Raw genomic sequence first — 23,929 nt, 5'->3', positions numbered from 1 at the left:
AAAAAATACAATAAAATCCGGATAAAACACTTAGTTTTATTTTGTTTTACATTTATTATGTAATATTTGTAGTTTGTAGTAATGGCTTTTGGAAAATATTATTATTTGGGCTGTTACAACAAATAAAATATTTAAATATTTATGCATGCATGTACATGTTGTTTATATTATTCCATTTCATAAAACGGTATTTGATGTTGAATGTGAAGATTTAGATGCCAGTAAATAGCACTTTTATTAAACAATAAAATAAATAACGGTAGTAACTAACTGATATAAAAACAAGTTTTGAATAGAAATAAATTATGTAATAAAATCAGTTAAATTAGGGCAAACTTCCGCATTTTTATGCTGAACAATAATCTGAAAGAAAATTTAATGTGTCATTTTTAGTTTTTGATATTGGAAAAAAAACGGAAATTTGTAATTTTCGTTTTTATTTTTCCAATCGAAAACTAAAAGACCTAGAGCTAGGATATTTTTTTTATTGAATAAAATGTGAAAATTTTAATTATTAAGATTTTTGACAACGGTATACCGTATTGAATTAAAAAAAAACATTTTATAGGTAATTTAAAAATAGAGTGCCCTGATATAATGCGAATTTGAAAACTGTTCTTGATTCTTTGATATAAAGCAAAAATTAAATTGCAAGTAGGCAACCAATAATACACAATCATTTCATAAGCTCCGGTACCTGCTGTAAGATATACGACCGCACCCCAGGGTGTAACCCACAACATGATCGTTTTATTGCGTTTGTACAAAGCAAAGATATGCATCTGCACCCCTCAAGAAGAGAATTGTTAGTACATTCCAAAACTTCATTTTTTTAATTATTCCTCTATTTAAAAATAAATTAAAATAATAGATAGGTTTAATATAAAGGCACTAAGCCCAATACGTAAACCTAAAAAATAACAAATTAAAATATAATATTTATATTAATTTCACTGAGGACGGTTTTTGCTTAGGAATTATTATATGGGTTGGTCTTTACGGACAGCTCTAATTAGCCAAACTAATTTTGTGTTAAAAATGATTCTAGGTATTTGTGGTGAGACACATATTATGTTTATCGTTATTGTGTTATGTGTATTACAAAAAGTTAACATAAATGGTCATTTAATTTTAACAATAGTATTTGAACCGACTAATCCATTTGGTGTTGCACCTAAAAATGTTTTTTCTTCATCAACAAAAAAGCCGCATGAGTCCACCTTGAAACCTGTGATTTGCTCAAACTTTTCCTTTGCTTTTACTTCATTATCAATACCCCATGGTAGAGGTTCAGGCAATTTTTGAAATTTAGACACACCTACACTATATAAGATATTTTTTACAGTATTTGCTGTATTGGTTTTACATTTCATATTTATAATTCTTCCAAAATTACTAGCTGTTAATCTGTTATTTCTTTCTTTATCCCACTTCTCATTATTACGTTAACCAATTGTTTCAATAGGGATTTTTAAAATATCGCAAGCAGCCAAATCATTCAAAAACTCACTTTTTATTTTTTCATATGTTTCCATTAGCATATCTATTATGTCATCAGTCGCACCATAATCGGAATCTGCATACGAATTTTTCTGAATACGAATCTGAATTTCTGAATTCGAATTTTTCTTTTATTTAATTTCGCAGCTTGGGTTTCTGTGAAATTATTATCGACATCGTACAGAAGACTTGAAGATAAATTTGCACCTCTTTTTAATGCCTGCATGAACAACTCAAACAAAGAACTATTTAATAAATCAGAATATGCAACTGCATTTTTTATTTGACAAACTGTTTTACAGAAATACGAAGCGCAATTTGAATGATCACCAAAAATATGTGCGAGTCCAATTAAAATATCAGTTTTCTGTTTTTTGATGAATTGTACAGCTTTTGTTTTTTCTGTATTTTATAGCTGAAACAATTGCTGTTCTAAATTTCAAGTAATTGTTGCGCAAGAATGTTTTTATATTTATGTTGGATCGGGGAGTTTTAGCGATTTCTTTAATTTTGGTACAAAAAAGTAGTATAGTAGTAAAGAGTAGTATGTGATATCGGCATTCAATTTTTTGAATGAAATAATTAGGGTCTCTCATTACGAATTTTTTTGTAGACATGCATTTTGCATTTCCAGTTGTGGAATGTTCAAAGCTGCGCAAAATTCTGTTAGTTGAGAATAACCAGCACCTATTGCTACTGTGCCACAAACAACTGCTTCATTTACTTCATTTGTGTGATTTTCTTTTTCGGTACTAAAAGTTCCTATTGCCCCTCACATACTACATTTGTATTTAAAAACACTTTTAAACCACAAATGTGTTTCTAGAATGATGTTAATGTTCAAAAAACTACAAGAAAAAATGTTATGTTTTATGTTTTTTAATTCCAAGAATAAATGCCCTATGTCAACAATCCTTCGATCACTTGGAACAAAATTTTGTTCTTGACTTGATTTTGCTCGTTTCAGGTGAAGCGAAAAATGTTTCTCCTTTGCAGTTTTGGCGTAAAATAAAAGATACATTTTTTTTTTAATTTATTAATAAATAATGATAGTTTTTGTTAAAAATGACTTTGTTTTTAAAGCTATTTCTTTGAGTTGCTATTTATCAAAATTATGTTTTTCAACACTTTTATTTATTTAACTTGCGAAAACTCATTTGTCAAAGTGACATTATTGTCAAAAAATTATTAAGTCCAAAATCAAGAGAAAAATGAACTTTTCTTTCTACTGAGCTAGAATCTGAATCTCTGAAATAAGAAAAACTCATGGATTGTGAAATTCTGTTTGTTTACTTTATTTCCATTTTATGACTAAAGGGACCACGCACCAGGTAGAGGTCGGATGAGCTGCCACAGAATAAAAATCTAAATAGAGTATACAACTTACAGTACACCAAATCTGAACAGTTCATTCGGTACCCTAGAGCCTTAATATCAGAGTTACAACACTCAACTTTGGATTATCTGATGGACACCATATTTGATTTCTATATTTTTGAAGAAAAGTCTTTTTGTTCTTGATTACAACGATGTATCTATCACACACTATGATCAAATTTTACACGCTGATCAAAATTAAGAAAAAGCGTTTTTGCGAAGAGTGCTTTGGAAAAAAGTGCTTTGGAAAAAACAGTCAAATTGCTTTTTTATGTTTCATCAACTGAAATTTAGCTGAAATTATTGTCTTATCAATTCCTCATGAAAATCTAATACATTTTGCGCAATGATACCGTATTGAACAAAGTTAAAAGGCGAATACCTTGTAGGGAATAATTTATAAACCTGTTCTGTATATTTTTACTTGCTCCAAGGAGTACCCCTTACAATGCACTGAACTCGGAATGCCTTATTAATTTTGAGAGACTGTGTATATAAAAATTTTATTTTTCTAAATAATTTACAGTATGTCCCCGGATTGAGTTTACCAGAGGATTTTTTTAACTATGATTTTACGACAAAACTGCAACGGAAAAACATTTTTTGCTTCTCCTGAAACAAGAAAAGCTATAATTAAAAATTTATTATTCTGACGCAGTGGAAAGAAAAAATATTTTCCTGCGACTATATACGAAACTAGATCAGAACGCACAATTACATATGCGCGAAAATTGGCACTATCGTACGAGGTCGAAAACCCGTGCGATTTGTTTTCGCACTGTGTGTTAGAAATCTAACGCACGATAAAAAATACAAAGTCATTTTTAACAACAATCATCATTATTCAGTTAATTAATTAATTGTCAAAGTGACATCGTTGTCAAAAAAATAAAACCGCCAATGTTATAGGAGTGATAAAGCAGAGAAAAAGTCCAAAATCAAGAAAAAAATGAATTTTTCTTCCCAATGAATCAGAATAATGAAGTTATAATTACCTACAGATTTGCTCGTTTCAGATGACGCAAAAAATGTTTTTCCTTTACAGTTTTGGCGTAAAATCAGAGATATTTTATTGTTCCTCTTGTAAACTCAATTCGGGGACATACTGTAGGTATAATCTCTGATCTATTTTTATGTTCCTGCAACAATATTTAATATATTTTTTTATTTTCCGCAACATGTATATTTAAATTTCATGGTGTGTAACTAATGCTTGTAGTAGCCTCCATAGTTAATTAACGTACACATTTTTTGCTTCACCTAGCATTAAAAAAATAGTCTCGACAACCGTCCCAACCCATCTAACTGTACCCGGCACCTGCTTGATGTCCTCAACCTCAAAGACACAAGTCAGTACAGCGTATAAACTCGTCCAAGTTCGAGGTAAGAATGTAAGTGTCAAGCAGTTTCTTCCTTGCTTTTAATGGACTTTTTCCCGAAGGTTGCGACTAACGATTCTGATGCTGTGTTGTGCGGATTTGGCCTGGCCCAACGCAATACACAATTGTGAATGCTGGGACGGATATAAGGTCGAATATAACAAAAGTGGTTCCCAGTGTGTGGGAGTCAATTTATTTCACATAATGCCCTGCAATATGGCGAAGGCACCGAAATGTCAATGTTCCGGGATAGTAAGCAGCATCTTGAAAGATCGAACTGGCACTTGGTGCACGCGATATTCGAACGGTGTAGAGCTGACGAGGTGGCCTTGTGAGAATGCACAAGAATGGGAAGAGTTTTTCAAGAAATATCCTCATTTCATTTAATATTGTGCGAAGGAGGGGGTGTGCTATTTTACACATAAATATCCAATTTACAATCAACTTTTCTTGATTTAGAATTATATATTGTTAATTTATAATACCTATATAAAATTTTAAATAAAATTTTAAACAAAATATTAAACTGTGAGTTTAGTATTGGTGGCACCATTATATTTGATCATTTTATTGCATGGAATTTTTTTTAATAACACAACAGCACAATACATTATTTTCTTAACAGGATAGCCATACATACACACCGTATTTATGCGATAATCGCACTTGAATCATGAATAATAAATCTTGTTATTGTCACTTAAGCATTCAACCAAACAAACAATTATCTCTACAAAACATACACAACCCACAAAAACAAATTTATTATCTTTAGACTTACTCTCAGCTCAATATTTAAACAGTTTATTAACATTTTAATAACAAATTAACCTCTCTTTTTCAATACATGGGGTAAGTTCCATTATAGTTTAACAAGTATGTATGTACCTAAACGATCCAAGTTTTTAGGAAGTTGGTGTGCTTATGCTTGGTTGTTACAATACTGGCTGCCGTCCAGGCCAAATTAGTGACAGTAGAAAAAGTCTGCAAATGTTGGGAAGACTTCAAGCCTGAAAAACCAAATCTGGCAGCTACTATTGTAGAGGTGACAAGCATCATTGTATTTTTGGCTGCAACGAAAAGAAACCTCCGATCTGCAAATGTGTAGTCAATAGAAAAACGACTGAATTGGATTTGGGAGAAACGGATTGTTTCAGTGTGAACTTGAGAATTGTCGTTGGTGTGAAAATAAGGCTGATTTTAAAAAATATTTCAAAAAACATCCTGAACATAAAATAGTGCACGGCGACTAGAATATTAACAAAAAAATAACACTGCATCATGTAAAATTACGTAAAAAAATTGATTTATTAACCGAATCAAAAATATATTACTGAAATCAATTGTTTGTTACACAGCATACCTAACATATTTTTTTTACGTAGAGATATTATTAGATTGATTAGCATGTATTTGGTCATATGACATGAAAAACGAATCCAAAATATGTATGTCTTTTCTATTTCGGTGTGACAATAAACATTTTGTATAACTTAAAACAGTGTTGTCACAAAATGCAACTTTGTAACACTGTTATTGGCAACATTTTATACCATCACTGGCTGCATACTGTTATTTTTAAGTGAGAAATTATTGTAGATTAACGTGTTTCATCGAAACTAAAACAACTTGAGCTATTTTCAAGCGATTTGTATATATCACATACGTCAAATGTTATTATTAATTAATTAAAACTGCCAAAATTATAATAATAAATTTAATTTAAAAACTGCTTAATAGAAAAAAGTAATATAAACACGTGTTACAAATCTTTGGTTCGTGTCACAAACTAGGTAGGTACTGGTGTCACAATGAGAGTGTTTGTAACACTTGTTTTTTTAATATACTATTAAACATATCTACAATGTATTTTTTTTCGGAAAAACTCGTAAACGCTATTATTCTATTTTTTTCAAACAAATATTTTGTTATTTATAAAAATTGTGGTAAACGTTTCAAGGAAATGTAAAATATTTGTAAAGAATTAACTGTATGATATTTCATCAGGACGGCTCAAAAAGTTTCACTTATTTTTTTATCTCTTATCACTTATCACTTTAAAGTTTCATGTAATTTTATTTTTATAAATCTGTAGCCATTAGTGACATGATAATTGATATTCCACTTGTGACTTACGAGTAAATATCGGATGGAAAATTTTGCGTGTCTGACTCTTGACTCTTCCTTGGAATTATTACCACATAATTACATTTCAATTAGAAGTCCTAAATCCTGTTATTGTTGTCAAAACAGTTGTTCATGTAATCAAATATAGAAAATCTTACATAAAATACAATAAAATCCATTTAGGGTGATTGGTTGACTCACAGTGCTTCTATATTTTCTCAAGGTAAAATTAACAAGTTTTCTAATTTACACTTAACTCCTCCTTGTTTGTTTTTTCGTGATGTTTATAAAACAAGTCTCAAGAAGTTCTCCTTATTTCAAAGTGAGCATCATGTAAGTAGTTTTTTTTTATAGTTGTAACTCTGGTCCATTTTTTTTCTCTCAGGAAACTGATACCGCTGTTCATCTTTGCAACAATCTTTATCGCTACAAACAGCGAAGAGGTGAAAAACGAAAAAGACTGCAAGTGTTGGGAAGATTTCAAACCGGAAAAAGTTGAAAATGGTGACACTTATTATTGTAGAGGAGAGAAAAACCATCGAATTTTTGGCTGCAATGAAGATAAACCGCCAATTTGTCAATGTGAAAAAGATGGGAAAACAATAAGTTTGGATTTGGGTGAAACGGACTGTCTCAGCGTGGATCTTCAAAATGGACGTTGGTGTAAAAACAGAAAAGAGTTTGAGGAGTATTTCAAGAAACATCCTGAACGTGCAACTTATGATTAAAAATAAATATTTCTGTAACAATGTTGCAATAAAGTTGTATTAATATCAATCCAGAGTTTAGGGAGGTATCATTTGAGACGTTATCATCAATTTGTAGAGGTTTCGGTAACGCTTAAATAATTGGACAAGAGTTGGGAAAAATTAATTGGGCGGAAGTCGAGACAAATCGAGGGTGATGTGAAAATGGACGGAGAGTGAATTGGATTTTTTTTGTAACAACTTGTAGTTTAAAGCTGGTACACAATTTTTTCTTCTTTATTTTAATTTCATTTCTTCACAAAATGTGGAACTTCTAATTACGCTAATTAGTTTTCAAAAAATATCTAGAAAAAATAGAATTCAGTTAAATTGCTTTTTATCCTTGCAAACCGGCTTTAATCTTAAGCGCAATTTGGCACTTGAAACTGCCAAATTCTTTAAGCCCTAGCAAATTTTTACTATAAATGCTTCATTAAGCACAAACTGCTCAACTATTACTGTTAACTGCTTTCAATTAATCGCAACCAAGTCGCAACTAGTCCCAACTTCAAACTCAAATTACCAGTTTCAACTAGTTGGAATGTAATGAAATATCTCATTAATAATCTCCTATTTGTTATTGCAATTTGTAAATAGCAAATAGCAAAATTGTTGCTCTAACGATCTTTAAAATTCCCGGAACTATTGATTTATCAATAAATAAATGCAAAATTTATTAACACAATACCATTCAGCACAATGTGATTCATCGACAATTTACATAACAGGTATTAATAAACAATAACCAAGCGTTACAAAAAATTTCAGCATATCTTTTTAATACCATAAAGCATAATATGGCGGCGCACATAAAGGCGCAACGTATCGCATACGACATATGTATTTATTTCACAGTATTTTTGGAATAACTTTTTTTTTCCCGTTTTTTTAAATCATAATTATTTGAACACTAAATTGATGTTAGAAACATTAGTTTATACAGATTGGATTATAAAAAACGACCCAAGCCGTAATTTCATAACTTTTAAAGACTTCTTTCAACAAAATTGAACAGTTTTCTGTTATCAGTCGTTTGCTTGTCTTAGATAAAATGAATAAAAATGCTGTATTCTTTCCATAGCCTCCTTTATTTAATTTAATTTTCAAATTGCCTATAAACAAAAGTTAGTAATAAATAATAAATAGTGAACTTGATAGACAATTTAACGAAGAATCCAAAGCTAATAAAGTATACAGGGTGTTCCATTAAAAAAAAACTGAAATTGATTTCAGTTCCGGTGAAACAACATTAATTGATTCCAAATAATAGATGGCAATAGACTGTGCAACTTTGTTCTAAAAAGTATTGTCATATCTTTAAAAATAATGCAGTTATGGCTTCATAATCCAGCCTGAATATTAAATTTCCTTACCAATAGATGAAAAATTATTGTAATAATGGTATTTCGAGTGGTATTTAAACATGATCTGAAAGATTTAACAATACCCGACCAATAATTGGAGGGTTCAGAAGTTAATTAGTTTAAGTCAAATCATGTTGAGATAGAGATAGAGATGAGATAGTTAAATATTTTAAAATCTTTTGATTAAAAAAGCTTGCAAAGATGAAAAACAAAATCTTTATTTTATTGCAAAAAAATTGATAATACTTTAAAATAGTGCCATACGTGTATTGCCAAATGAAAAATTTAACAATACAGTGTTATCTTAACCACATCAATCATTTTAAGAAAAATTGTGACTTTTAGACTGATTGGCTTCTGAGTCCTCCAATTATACCACGGTTACCGTGTATCCAGGGTTTTTCGACTTTTTCCCTAAAAGGTAAAAAAAGCCAAAATGTACTACAAATCTTCGAAAAATTATTACTGTCACTTTTTTGTATTTTGTTTGCTTCAATTTTCAAGCAATAACATTCTAGACATGTTATAGAAAAAAGTTATAAGATACATTAACTTGAAATTCAGTTATGCGTGTTTATATCTACAAGTGCCAAATAACCTTTACACATCGACCAGATGGACTAAAACTATTTTCAATTTATATAAAATTCCTGTTTCATACCTATTAATAAGTTTTTGTCAACAGTAGTAAAAATCCTAATTTAACAATTCTGTACATGAGAAACTATGAACACTGTCAACCGCCTGCTGCTGCGTTTGTCAAATAAATCATAGCACGACTACAAGAAGTGGAGTGTTGTTGACCTGTAGAAAAACCAAGATGGTGTCATTCTTAGAGACGTCTAATTTACATGACAAACAAAAACAATTAAGACGTAAACTTCTCTCTCAACGCCTGTGTTGATTGTCGCACTTTTTATTATTCTTATTCGCAGAGGAACAAACTTTTCCTGGATCCAAAAAAAAAAAACGAAGATGTTCCATTAACTGCAAATTTACATAATGGAATTTTTTCCCGTCGTCGCACAATAAGAAAATCCATAAAAACTTTTCGCAAATCGAACCAACCAGACATGAAGATTAACAAAATCGCCACAGTTTTAGTACTTTTTTTTTATTAAAGTCAAGTTATGAAAACGCTCTCCTCAAACGTCGTTCGGTCTCGGCGGTCGTAAAGTCGAAACGGCCCACGTAAGTCTACTATAAAATAGGCTGCGATATATATGATATATCCCATTTCTGAGATTGACATTTCATACGTCAATTTATTTGCTGGTGCACGGGAGCTTTAGTGTCACTTTTTACGACTTGTTCTTCGTTTACGTTCAGGCGTATTTTCCCAAAAAAACGACGAGTAACATTAAGAACGTGCGAGTCTTGATTTAAAACACTACAATAAACGAACAAAAATTTTTGTCCGAGGAAAACAACAGAAAAATTCGAGGAGATTTTCACAGCCTTGCTTGCTTGGTCTCACCCTCTAGAAAAAAGCCTTTAAAAACGTCAAAAATTTATTATGGCCATTAGGCGTTATCTCCGACACAATCAGCGGAAGCTTCTTAGAGGAATTCTAGCACGCTATTAGCTCAATTTCGTCAAATGTCTATTACTTCTCTAGAAACATTTCTCCTCATAGTCTCTTTCAAATAATTATAATATACTCGTAAATAATACTGACCTCTCAGGTTTTTCTTTTTGTTTAAATAAGTTTTTTGTTTCAAAAGCGTTTAACTCTTGCCTTTTGAAAAATATTTACTTTAGTTGTTCATGTAAGAGTTTAAAAGTAGATCCAGATTTTTAAATATCACGATGAATCTAATCAATTATTTCTTACAATTTTGTTCACTTTACTTTAAATTTGAAAGAACACTTTGTGTTCTAACAATCTAAAATATCAAAAAATCTATTTCCACAACCTTAAAAGTTGCTCTGGGCGCAACAAAATCCGAGTTTCTTTGACCATTTCTGAGAAAGGACATCTCAAATTGCAAATAATTTCCTAGAGCGTTCGTGACAAATGTTCCTCGTCTTTTCCCACTCTCTGTATTTATGTAGAACGCTCGGGTGTCAGACTGGAACTATTAATATTCGAGTTGAATGATGGTCGACAATTCGTAACAAACGGATGCAGCTTCTGACATATTTTCAGTGGTTTTCGGTACAAACAAATGGACGGATTGTCTGACTTGGAGACCAACAACCGGAAATGCTGTAGATTCTGCTGATTTAGATCCCGCCATCGTTAGATCAGTGCAGCGGATCAAAACCGCTCGTTAAAATTTCTACAGTTTGCATTCCGCTAATTGCTACAATTCACTAATTGATTTTTGTTATGGGATGGGTCTATTTGCACAGCGTTTCAGGATTTTTCAATAATTAATGTATTGATTTCGACCTTTTAAAGAGATGATTTGGACGCATTCATGTTGTAATTGTGTTTACTCAGATTAATTAAATGAGAATCAAGAGTTAGGTGACTTTAGAATCTTTTTAAAAATTGAGGAAATGTTTTTTAGAAAAGGCATTGTAATAAAAGGTCTTTAAGCGTAGTGTCAGCTTAGTTGACCCCTAAAGACACTTGCGTATTTTTCCTCCATTTCTGAACCCTAATGCTGAAAAGATCTGAACCGGAATACCCGGTCAAGATTTACCGCTTGGACGGCCGCTGTAATGATAGAAGGGATTAGACCCTCTCTGGGAGCGCTAACGTTACCCTTAAGGCGTTTAGTGTGCCTGCATCTTATATTGAGATTTATGGCCGACGTTGGTCAGTTTAGTGATTCTAATGGAAATGTTGGAAGTGCGACCGCTAATTTCCACATGGGTTATTATAATTGAATTATGCGAATGCGCCGACGTTGCGTCCCAGTTTGTGTTTATCACGGCAACGTTTATGAAGATCTTGATGGATTAGGCAGTCTACAACTTCCTGAATATTCATGCAAGTTTGCGAAGTTTGTTATTTCGTTGATTATTTGTTGCAGCACTGACGACGCCTAAACGAGATTTCATCGATTAGTAAAATAGTCTCATTAAAACTTAGCGTTTACCGTTTTTAATCTTCTGCCATTCTCTCGTTTGAGAAAATAAGTAATTTGATGGTGTATGGTTTTATATAAAGCCAAACACAATATCACTTTTCGTAATGTTGGCAACAGGACATTTGGCATGGATAACCTCATAATAAAGATTGCATTTTTTCTCTAGATATTAAGGTGGTGTAGGAGGAACAACAAAGCTTACGAATAATAAAATGTAACATTAATAAACACTTGTCGGTAAAGCTACGATGTCTCGATGTACTTAATTCTCGACTTTCAGCAAAATGCATCATCGTTTTTACACAAGCAAATATTTAACATGACGTCAAATTTTGCTACAATTCAAAATCTTTTAAACAAACACCCTAAATGAAGAAAGCGAAAAATACATGTCCCAGCAAGCAATTAAGTTTACACAAATTTTGCGTATTTTCCTAATAAGCAATAATTTTTTTAGATGTGTTATTTCTTGAAAAGAAAAATAAATATTTGTAAATACCTTTGTAGCGATGTAACGCTAAATTGATTTCTCTAAAAAGCAAAGAAAAATAATATTAACATCCTTGATACAAATTTTTCATTTCAACAAATTCTTCCATTAAACATAAATATGAAATAAAATTTGTGTTTTGTGGCCGTTTGTCTGTCATCTGGATGTTTAGTTTTTGTTATTATTATTTTGTATATTTTTAAGTTAATAATTTTACGAGTATATCATAAATGTGGAGTAGATTTATGTATTTCTATTTTCTAATAAAAACAGTTAATCGTTCCATTTCACAATTTTATAGCTTTGCAATGATTTTGCTGTGATGTTTTTATTATCTATCTATTCTATTATCATAGATTATTATTTACGTATGTGTCATGTATGTATAAATTAATTTCCAGTAACAAAAACTGTAAGCCGAAAAACTTTTTTGTTATTATATTTAATTCAGTGGTTGCATTAGGACTTTATAACAGACTCTTCCAATGTTCAATAAAACTTCCAAAGAAACAGAGAGAAACAGACATATTTATATTTTATTCTTGACCTCGTTATAAATAAATCGTAATTTGATTTTCCCATACCTCTCAACCACATAACATTAACTTTTTAATGGTAAGAAAGTTGTTGAAACTAGAAAAGTTTATTCTTGACATTGATGCCCGCAGCACTAATAAGTCAAACAAATATAGGAAAAAAGACCTTAGGATAACCTAATTAGGTTCGGGTCAAGCTATTCTCTGTTAGAATAACTAATTAAAGTATGACAATTCAAACAAACAATCAAAATAAAAACATGTCCTGCCGAATCCCTGCGTAATCCCGAAACTCAGCCTAAAACAACAGCATCAACAGACGTGACTCGTTAAAACGTATCCCTTAATGACCTGTGAGAAATGAGGCAAATAGGAAATAGCAAGAAACTTCCGAAACAAAAATTTGTTATTGTTGGATGTTTTAATTTAAGTTGAAAGACGACCAAAACGAAAAATCCATATAAAAAGAAATGATAATGGAACAAATAATTTGATTCGAATGCTTTTTTCATTTTTCATCCGGTTAATAGCTTTATGATTGCAATTTGAGTCAAACATTACGTAATGTCAGTGGCGCAATAGCTGCGACTCCAGCATAATGATAATAACATACACTATCTCTCCATATATACCAAACGTTTTTTTAAACATGACGCTTTTCAACCACAATGTGGTCATCTTCAGGTAAAAATTATAATACCAAGATTTCTAGAAGATAATACATAAAAATAAATAAAAAATATAAAAATGTAATAATAATGGTGAATATATTTTTAAGGACACTGTTGGTGGTAACTTTATATTATAACATTGAACAACACTACCTATAACTACTTACTACAATTACCTACAACATTTCGATTCTCCTGACGAAAACTACAGAAAAATTGGTTTTTGAGTACGATGGCTTATGTAGGGCCCAAAATATAAAAACACAAAAACAATGAGAATTTTTTTTTGCATAAATAATATTATTACCAAAATATAGACCCTTAGCAATTTTCAATAATATTAAACTGTTCCTTGATTTTTTATTAACAATCAAAGGATTCAATGCAATTTTTCTCAAAACTGTAATTTTTGAGTTACTATAGTTTTCGTTGGGAGTGTCGATTTAAAAAAACTTGAAAATAATAACAAAAGCAGTGAAATTCTGTTTTTAAGCAGTGACCTGACCCATTAGAAATCTGATTTTGTTGTGAAAAATTCCGTAAATCGATGACAGTAGAGCGGCACTGAAAGCTTTATTAATATATTCAAATGCTAGGTGCAAAATTTTAACGGTCGCCACGGCAACGATAATATTTGTTAATAACGAGCTTCAAAATTTATTAATTTTGTCTACTCAAAGCAGATAAATTGAATTGGGTGTAGAAAATAAAAATAGACGATCCCACAGTATCCCAGTCACAATGGCAAAAAGCTGATTATGGTCGTAATTATCATCTGTTTGTGTTGGAGATAGAATTAAAAGTTTTTAATTGGTAATATCCATCCGACTCTTAACAGCTGATTGGACGGAGCTTTTAATTATCCTCTCTGCCAATAATTCCCGTCTAAAACTCCAGTAATGACCTATTAAATTTATTTATTATTCACGCAGACCTAACGGGAATAACACTTCCTATTTAGCAAATCGAGAATCGTCGCTCAGTGCGATAAGCTCAATGGAACATTTTTTCTCTCTTCTCCCTTGCTGTTTTAAAGCGGGCTTTTCCGAGCTCGTGTTATTATTTATCGAGTGACACGTGGCCTCGAGCTTTCCGAAATTACGGATGTCTTGTGCTACATTCATCATGTAAAGTGGCCAATAATTCATTGCAGAATCTCGGGATCGATGTTTTAATTATTCACGCTGCGAAAGAATAAAAAACCGCTTTAACGAGCCACGAAAAATTTAGTTTTAGGGAATAACGAATTACCCTAGTAGCTTTTTCGGTAAATAAGATCGTGCATAAAAGCGAATAGAGCCGTTTAATGCAATTTATGGGTTTAATTTCGGCGAAATAAACAAGGTGATCCGAATACATCAGCTTGTACCAAGGATAATTTACTAGATTAATATTAGCTTCTTGCAGATGCATAAAGAGGCAAAACGGGAACCCAGAGGACGGCTTGAATAATAATTTCAATTTGGAGTTTCATTGGAGCAGTTCGCTTTGTCTACAACAACCACATATGCACTTAAACATTCCTTAAATTATTCGAGTAAACATAAACTAAATCAAAATTTTTACGCTTACACCAATAGCAATAACAAAAACTTGATATCTAAACTTAACAATAATAGTTATTATAACGTTATAAGACCGATATGTGTTAAAGAACAGATAAGGTAAATGGGGTTGAATTATAATCAACCGAATCTGTTATTTGGTATCGGCTGTGTGTCGTTCAAGACTTTTTCTAATCCCATTCCTGATTTACCATAGTATGGAATTACAAAAGAGAATTTAACATTACTAGCATGGTAGGTAATAGTTATTTATTCGACGAATTTGAGTGTAAATCGGACTCTTTATTTGACCGAGTGAATTTTTAAACCACGAGTGTAACGAGTGGTTTACCATCCACGAGGTGGAATAAAGCGTCCGATTTACACTCAAACGAGTGGAATACAACATTTTATTCTTCGAATTAGTCAACAAGGCTTAAACTTGCTTTAAATCTGTTAAAAATAATTTGAGGTTTTGTATTGAGAAATGGCAAACCGTTGTCAAAACTTCCTTACACGGAAGAAAAAAAGGAAGAATAAAAGGATTTTTACTGAGAGGCAGAGGGACGCTTTATGAAGCCAGGAAAACCTGTTAGTTTGCATGTACTGTGGAATAAGTTAATTGTCAATCACTTTATATAAAATATATAATTAACATATAAAATATAAATAAATTATTTAAAAATGATTCTGACATTTGAACAAAATTGTGAGCTGGCTCGTTTCTTAAAGAAAAATTTCAAGGTGAATACAGTGACTTATAAATTGACCTTTACAAGTGAGGAACAAATAAAAGTAATGTTTTCTACAGAGTTATTCACGAGAGGGTTATTTCAGAAAAAAAAATTGCCGCAATCAACAATACCAATATCACTAACTTCTAAATTAAATATGTTATTTCTTTTATATTAGAAATCAAAGTAAATTGGATAGATTTGCCAGAAATGTCAGGTTGACAGATAACCTATATTTAATCAAAATTCAACAAATAAATTAACAAGTTAAATTAATGTAAAAAGTGTATGAAGTGTCTACCATCGGCTTCTAAACATGCGCCTAGTCGGTTGGTAAACGATAACAAAACATGTCGTATTATTTGAGAGATTATTTTTTTGCTTTAATGTCAAAGAGACAAGACTAATAACAGCTACCATAGATTCAGTTATAATTATTTTCAAAATTTATAATCAAGAAATTGTTGCAATATGTATAATGGGTTGCGGCAAAAAATATTCAGAAATAACCCTCTCTTGAATAACCCTGTATACACTCCCAAAAAAATGGGCGGTTTTTTACTCTTTTCAAAGGAATCTGTTTTTTAATCGATAGTCCACGATAAATTTTACTTAAATGATATTATAAGCACTTCACGGGAAGAGAGAGTTTCCAAATGTCCTATATTTCGCTGTAGACATGTGCTGCTACTCTCAATTTGACCATGTTAGCCCACCTGACTAACGAAATAAACCAGTCAATTAAATAAAAGTAAATTTTGTTTCAAAATTTGTCCTAAAATTTACTGATTGGATCAAATGTGTGTCTTGCCGAAAATGCCTCCACACACTTTATATACCGCAAAAGAAACTATAAGATAGAAGAACATAAAAAATAAGAATTAGGTTGATGTCTCACCCTAGAGATTCAATTTATTGGAGAGACGCTACTTTGTCTATAATTAGATTTTTATTTTTTACTTAAATAACCATAAAGCTTGTTATCATTTTTCATAGATTATTAAGGTGATTGTATTAAAAAATAAATCTTACCATTTAATATTAAAATGTGTATTTTATTGACCCGTTTTAGTAATGGGTCACGTCTCTCTGTGGTTTACCCTAATGCAAAAAAAATAATTAAAATGTACAAGCAATAGTCATTTCAAAGAGTTCTAAAGTACCATTTCCTCCGAGTAAAATGATATATTTCACTAAAATTTCAAAGAAGAATTTTCTTAAATACAAAAAATAAATTGACTAGAAAAAATGCTAGACTAGATAATTTGCATGTAAATAGTGAATAGCGCATTGTAACGTTTCAGTTTTACAGCCTATCTGGAACTTGTTACGTCTTTGAAAACACCGAATACAAAATAAATACTCGTATCGCTGAAATGTTTACTCCTTTTACGTGCATATGAGATACCAACAGCTGTGTACATCATAGGTAGTTTTGTGTGTGTTGTTTTACATCGTCGTAAACATATATATCTATAGGTATCGTCTCTTTCATTAAACATCCGTTTATGGTTGTAGATTTATTATATTATCATCAAACTCCGATATATCATTGTTGCTCAATTCCGGCACGTAAATCACCTGTACACTCCATTAAAAACGACTTTAAAGTTTTCAGCAGTTCCGGAACAATCCGGGCGTGCAGAACTGGGATGCATTCGGACCACTCCAGTCGCCATAAAACTCCCCAGCAGAAGGAAGCTTCTCCAACTCCGTCCTTTGTTCGAGTTTAAAACAAACGCTATGTGCACATTTACGTATAAATTGCTACACTTTCCGCCCACCGACGCCAACTTCGCTTCTGTTACTGCAGCTTTTCAATTGTCTCGCAGCCGCCTATTCAATTGCTCGATTGTACGATTCCCGAGTTCTGACAATTCGAGAATTACTACCGTCCTTATGCATAGACGCTAATTGTATAATTTCACGGCGATGAGCTTTTGTATTCGAATTTTTCTTTTGACAAATTCGAGGAAGTCTGCCAAGCAGCAACGCCCACTTATCTTTTATCCCAAAATAGTTTTGATAAATTTTGAAGGTCGTTCTCCAGTCGTATGTCCTAGAAACTCCAAAGACTAGAACAAGGAGGAATTTTTGAAGTTCGCTTTTCAGTAAGGAGCAAGGAGCAGATTTGTTCATTTAGGAAAGTAAAAGTGTAACTGTGGCGATTGGTGTAATGTCTGTTTGGCATTTTGGCACCCTCCCAACTCTAATTTATTATTATTGTGTCTTTGAACAGTAAAGGGTGACGAAGGTCGATCTCCGACCTAACAACCTAATTATAAACTTTGCTCTTTAAGACAATTTACTCGAGCGAAACACACCTGTTACAACCTTAATTATTAATGCGTCTAATATATCAGGCACTAATTCACCTTATAAACCGGAGCTTATTGGATCGACATGTCTTCGGGGCTTTTTAATTAATTTTCATTTTAACACCCATTGTAATGAGACAATTGTGAACGTAAATAACGAAAAGTATATTTTTCATCTGTAACCACAGAGTAAGAATATAATTTAATATACAAAATCTGCCAAATAAGGTTATGACACGGCCCTTCACGAAATATTTGCGACACAGATTTCCTTTTAGCCCACTTCAGTATGTCTCCTCGTTACTGAAATATGAATCCTGGACCCGCAAGGTAGGTAACAGCCATAATTTTATATTTATATGTGAGCATCGGAGGGATGTTATGAAGAAGTGGCCCCTGTTCGACCTGAAATTACTGAACATTGAATTACACGCCTGCGGTAGCCGACCCGGAATTTTAATGTCAACACCACGTGACGCCCTTGCGAATAAAGAGATCGCAAGATTGGACCGTCCGATCAGGTCGCACAAGTGTGAAATTTTATGTCTGCATTAAAACGTTCTTTATGTGGGGCGCTGGTATACCTCTCATTATGTTTGTTATGTTACGGAAGCAGCAATCAACGTAAATTCTTGGGAAAGTTACAAAAGTCGTAAAGTGCATGATTGAATTGAGCGGATTTATTGCGTTTCGGATCTAGAATCATTAATTGAACTTGTGTGATGTTTCTGACAGGATTTAAGGTAACAGAATACCTAATTATTTTTCAAAAAATATTTCCTGTGAAAATGTTGCGTTAGGCGTAAGTATTTTCGTTTCTCGCAAAGTAATAGTCAAGCTTTCAGTTCCATAAATTGGAAATTCGTAATATCCTGTTCTTTCTTGTATCTTACATGTGTATTTCAGTTTGAACGGCCTAATATAAATTTCTTAGTGACAGCTAATTTCGTTAAAATTAATTTTGTATCGCGCAAACATCTAATTTGTGAAATTTTTATTACTAAATAGACGAATGATGTAGACAGAAATTTTCCATTCAATAAGAAGAAAATACAAAAGAAGCACTCAGACGTTTAACTTCAGATTGACTGGTAATTTGTATAGTCTGATGGGGCGATTTTTCACCGAGGAAGATTAGTGTCTGTGATTAAGGATCACCCTCCGCTTGAAATGAAAACTTCAAGAGTTATAGCCTATTATATTTTATTGACAAGAAAAGTACTTAAATTTTTAAAGATCTCGTGAATGAGCACTCTCAAGAAAAACACCGATTTTACAAATATTGACGAAAGTAAAGCAATTAAAAAAATTGAAGGACCTACTCAATATTCCACTGTCGTTCGCGCTGTGTCATAAAAAGATTTTCATTTTTATGAAGCTATAAAATGAGAGAAAATACATTTTAACTTATTTCGAATCTTATCATATCAAGATATAAAATTTATTATATTTGAAATTTCACACGTGAAGCATCATAATAATGCCGACAACTTATTTTAACACGTTGTGACAAAAACATGTTTCTTGTGGCCATCTAATTAACGGAATGTTTAGAAACGCTTTACACTGTGCAAAATTATCTTATGATTTTACGATTGCAAAACCACAGTAATTACTATAAGACATATTGTACAGTGAGTTAGATAATAGTATATTACATAACGAGGATGGAAAATGACAAATAACGCACAAGTAGGGAGTCTTATGCACGAGGCATCAGCCGAGTACAGAAGCCCCACAAGTGCGACATTTTTCAGCGAGTTATTTACACTATTTTTCCTACGACCACCGCAATACCACGACAAAAAAAACATCACTATTTTCAATAAAACGATTTAATGTCTATTAGTATTAAGTACTTACTTAATTAAGGTGATTTAGGTTTAAATACTCGATGGTTTGAATTTGCAGAACTTTTCGTCAGTTTTAAAGGACAAAGTAATTAAATGTCAAAAAAATGCATATGCCAACAAACAACCAATCATGCCTAACTCGCCAGACGTACCTAGACATCTCCCCCAACCATACAACCTCTGTTACGTTATTTTCATATTTGCACACGTGTCGTTAAGAGAATAATCGATTCGTTTGATATTGCCAAGTTTCGTAGGTAATTCGCTGTTGGAAACAGTTACTTTCGTATACGATTGTAGGAAAATATATTTATTACAATCTAAAGAATTTGTTTGGATGATTCAGTAGCAGAAAGCAGCCGCCAGAATATAAGTTAAATGATAACTGGCAGGTGACAACTGACATTTTAATTTAAAAAATCCAATTTTTACTGGTTATAATAAAATTCATTCAAAAAGATGAATCATAAACGTTCTAATCACGTCACACATCAGCATAATGCCAAGAAAAGTTTATACATATAAGATATACTTAAAGCAACTTAAAATTTAACTTATTAATATTCAATTTAACTCATCAAAATAATATTTTTTTTTTTTAAATAAAATGTTACGTCACAATGTGATCAAGTGCCAGAAAGATTGAGTGTTGGGGTTAGAAACATAAAAAATGTGTTTTTGTTAAACTTACTATACAGAATGTCCCACGTAAGTCTTTCGGGTCTAATATCTCTGTTATTCGCCAACGAATTTTTATGAAATTTAAAATGTAGGCAACTTATAAGGTGGAAATTCATTTAGTATTAATAAAATTACCTCAAGACAAAAAATATTTTAACATATTTTCTCCATTTGAAATTACCCGAAACTACCATTATATGGTTAAGCGCTAAAAAATAGACCTCTACACAAAAAAATAACTAAATCACATGTTTGAATTAGAAGAAAAACGACGATTATGTAGTTAAAATTTTGACCTAATTACTATCATTGTCCTCTGACAGATAAGGGTGACCAAAATTCGGTAATATCGTTCCTTTTTTTATAGTCGCCTATGTTTTTGCATTTTCAGCCACTTTTAACACAATATTATTCTTTTTTTTTGTAAGCGGGACCTCTTTCAAGAACAGATTTTTGCCCATGGCATTTTTTATTGGCGATTAGCAATTTGATATAAATTTTAAGTAATTTAGCATTTTTAAAAGGCACGTTAAAATCACATTTTAAGGACTAGGATTATTTTAGTAATGCGATAATTAGTCTTTATCTACTAAAAACTCTACAATTTAAATTTCGTAAGAATACGTTGGCAAATAATAGAGATATTAGGTCCGAAAATCTTAGGTGGGATACCTGTATGTACATACATATATTGTTTCCGTTATTATCTAACCTTTGAAGAGCTATATCTCCTGAAAAAAGACTCAAACATTTTTCTGTCATGGGAACTTTTAATTCAATATTTGAATGTCCTTTATCACCACCCGAAAGATGGTTTGATATATATACTTTTGAACCTTCGTGTATAAGTTTGGTATGGTCGAAAAAAAATAAAATAAAATAAAAATACATAAAGCCATTAGATGTTTCAATAAAAAATAAAGGGGCAATAATAATAATTGTTACTGTTATAGAAAGGTTTTCTAATTTTTAAGGGATTTGCAAAAACTGCTTTATTTAGAAGTTTTTCTTTTATTTTTTTCTTTCACATTTGTAAACAGCCTCGTTACTTTGTCGCTACGTATTTGTTTAATATAAGGACAGTAATACCCACAATGTACATAAAATACAAATACATATAGGTTGGTATTTTTTCAATTTTGACAAATTTTTGAATTTAGTAAAATTTCTGATCCATATTAGTGTTGGATAAAAATTTGTTGTTGTTGTCTTAATCGTAGCTATTAAAAGTGCATAGAAGACTCTTAAAACAGTAAAACTTAAGAGAAAACTTCACTAAGATAAAACAAACAGACGTAATGAAACTGTACCGATGCAGTATTCCATTATGTTGGTATCATACTCGCTCTTGTTAACAACAATGTCTAGTAGCTTGTACATCACGATTCGTCATTAAATATCTATATATTACATTCACATTATTTTATATAAACATAATTATTATTATTTCCCTTAAAATTGCTGTTATTGTACTTCCAGTCAGGTAAATCCATTGAAAACGTAACAGACATAAAACATTGTTTCACTGATAATTATGTTAAATTTAATTAATATCAATTTATGAAAATTACAAACACTCTGCTATAATTACCTAAACCTGATCGAACATAAATAATTATCTGTTCAGCCAGCCCTACGAGATATAATTAATCTTTTGAAATAAATATAATTACACATTTAAATACAAAATACAGGTATATAATTTTTTATTAATTCATAGAATGGGCCTTGATTGAGTTAAAACTTTGTAAATGATATAAAATTTAGAATTGCAACAAAGTGCGGACTCAATAAATGCCGAATTTTATAATCCGTAACGCAACATTCGCATGTAATTAAAAAATAACAAAAACCGTCATTTTGATGAAGGATTAACTTTTAATTACAGTAATGGCGTCTCTGAAAACCGCCAGGTTTTATATACAATATACAAGGCGATTCACGAGGAATAATGAGCCTGACCAAATTCTCGATGCATTACTCTTCGAAAATTGCTTTGCGACAACTGTAATGTTGGTTGCATCGAGAATTTGGTCAGGCTCATTATTCCTCGTGAATCACCCTGTATTTGTTCAGTCAACATAAAATGCGAATATACAGATAACAGCAAATAAACGTCACATAAACACGGAAATAGTGAATGTGTCTTACTTATTACCTGTTATACAATACCGAAGGATTCCGTCTCTATAATTAAACTCTCAGATCTCCCATGAACGTACGAAAATCCTCCGGTCTAAATATATGTTGTAAAGAAAAACAGAATCGGCCGAGACATAATCTTCTCCATTTAGGGGACAACAGTTCCGGGGATTGAGAAAAATTCAATTCGTCTTAAGCTCCCTTCCCTACAAAGCGTTTCTTTATTCCAAGAGAGGCCGAAAGAAAAAAATTATATGTTCATCTTCGAGCTGTTTCAGAGATTAGTCTGTATGATTTCGGTGGTATTATCATGTTAAAACGAATAGAAAACGTGAAAGAACGTGAAATTGTTTGTTGGTGTCGCTCTGTCTTTGCACTCCCATTTAATCAGAGGGAGTGGGTCAGGACAAGGGATGTCGTTTATTCACGCTTGAAGCAACTTTTAACCTACATTCGTTGTTACGACTTTGTTTCGGAGCTGTTCCTAAATAAATTATATATCTTGTGATAAGATGAAGGCCACGTTGTTTACCTGAAGCTGCTATGGTTTTCCCCATTTAGAGAAGTTATTAACTAATTCCTTTTGTCGGTAAATAAAACAGAATGTTGAACATAGCTGCTTCGTTTTATTACTACCAGTATAATTGTAAATAACACCTTTAGGCTACAAATTGAGATTTGTTACCTTAAAGCTCAAAAAACAGAACAACACAGTCAGAATTTTCTCAAATTATTTATGTTTTTATTTACAATATAATAACATATTCTTCAAATATATAAAAATTTCTAGAATTATACGTAAAACTTATGTTTTAAAAACCTTGGCTGAGACAACCAGAATCGTCCATTATTTTATTAAATTACATACCGATATCTTTAAAATTTAGAAATTTTAAAACATGTAATTACTTGTTTGTACCGTTTGTTGAAAAGATTAATCCCGAATTTCAGAATGAATCATTAAGTAACGTATTGTTTGTAAGTCAATTTTCCACTTTAAATTGAACTACTTACAGAATTATACTTAGAAGTAGTCATCGATAACAAAACATAAGCCACTAAATGTAGACAAAATTAAAACAGTTTCCACATAATAAGTAAAAAAGATATCGTTTATCAAAAAATATAGCAAAATGATTTAAAATCTCTGATAAATTCGGTAATAAAATACAAAATAAAGCTGTCAAAAATTTAATTGGATTATTAATTGCCAACACAAAAATTGATGAAAACCAAATTCGAAAAAGATTTATTGTTGATGTTATAGAACATAAATCGAACATTCAAACATTTCCTTTTTTTAATTTATGTAAATGTAAAATTAGATATCTACCTACCTTAATAGAAAAAAATAGTTTTGTTATAAATAATGCAAATTTTTCTGATTATAGGATCATTATGCAAAAAATTATTTATTTATAACATT

The 23,929-nt window shown here is 31.5% G+C and overlaps 3 protein-coding genes across 9 annotated transcripts in view; 2 read left to right on the top strand and 1 right to left on the bottom strand.

Annotated features, from left to right (window-relative positions):
- Nucleotides 1–23,929, bottom strand: part of LOC123012213 — a 161,709-nt gene that overhangs the window by 68,735 nt on the left and 69,045 nt on the right. The window lies entirely within an intron of this gene.
- Nucleotides 4,087–4,782, top strand: LOC123012215. Its single transcript, XM_044410094.1, has 2 exons — nt 4,087–4,268; nt 4,319–4,782. Coding segments are annotated over exons 1-2 (327 nt in total). The 5' UTR covers nt 4,087–4,266; the 3' UTR covers nt 4,644–4,782.
- On the top strand, nt 6,385–7,160 carry LOC123012214. 2 transcript variants are annotated; one of them, XM_044410093.1, is made up of 3 exons: nt 6,588–6,606; nt 6,680–6,716; nt 6,769–7,160. In XM_044410093.1, coding segments are annotated over exons 2-3 (345 nt in total). In that variant the 5' UTR covers nt 6,588–6,606; nt 6,680–6,714; the 3' UTR covers nt 7,112–7,160. The 2 variants fall into 2 exon arrangements, with proteins under 2 accessions (XP_044266027.1, XP_044266028.1); XM_044410092.1 differs by having other exon boundaries at nt 6,385–6,716.

The sequence above is a fragment of the Tribolium madens genome, unplaced genomic scaffold (genome assembly GCF_015345945.1).
Source record: "Tribolium madens isolate multiple individuals breed KSU strain unplaced genomic scaffold, Tmad_KSU_1.1 Scaffold_91;HRSCAF=231;Tcas5.2_LG7, whole genome shotgun sequence".
NCBI classification, from domain to species: domain Eukaryota; kingdom Metazoa; phylum Arthropoda; class Insecta; order Coleoptera; family Tenebrionidae; genus Tribolium; species Tribolium madens.
The sequence above is the reverse complement of the archived record's forward strand: the minus strand, read 5'-3'. Positions and strand labels throughout refer to the sequence as shown.

Coding starts and splice junctions, on each gene's coding strand:
- LOC123012214 (XM_044410092.1), top strand. CDS start 6,664: ATGTTTATAAAACAAGTCTCAAGAAGTTCTCCTTATTTCAAAGTGAGC. Junction 6,717..6,768: donor TATTTCAAAGTGAGCATCAT/GTAAGTAGTTTT, acceptor TTTTTCTCTCAG/GAAACTGATACCGCTGTTCA.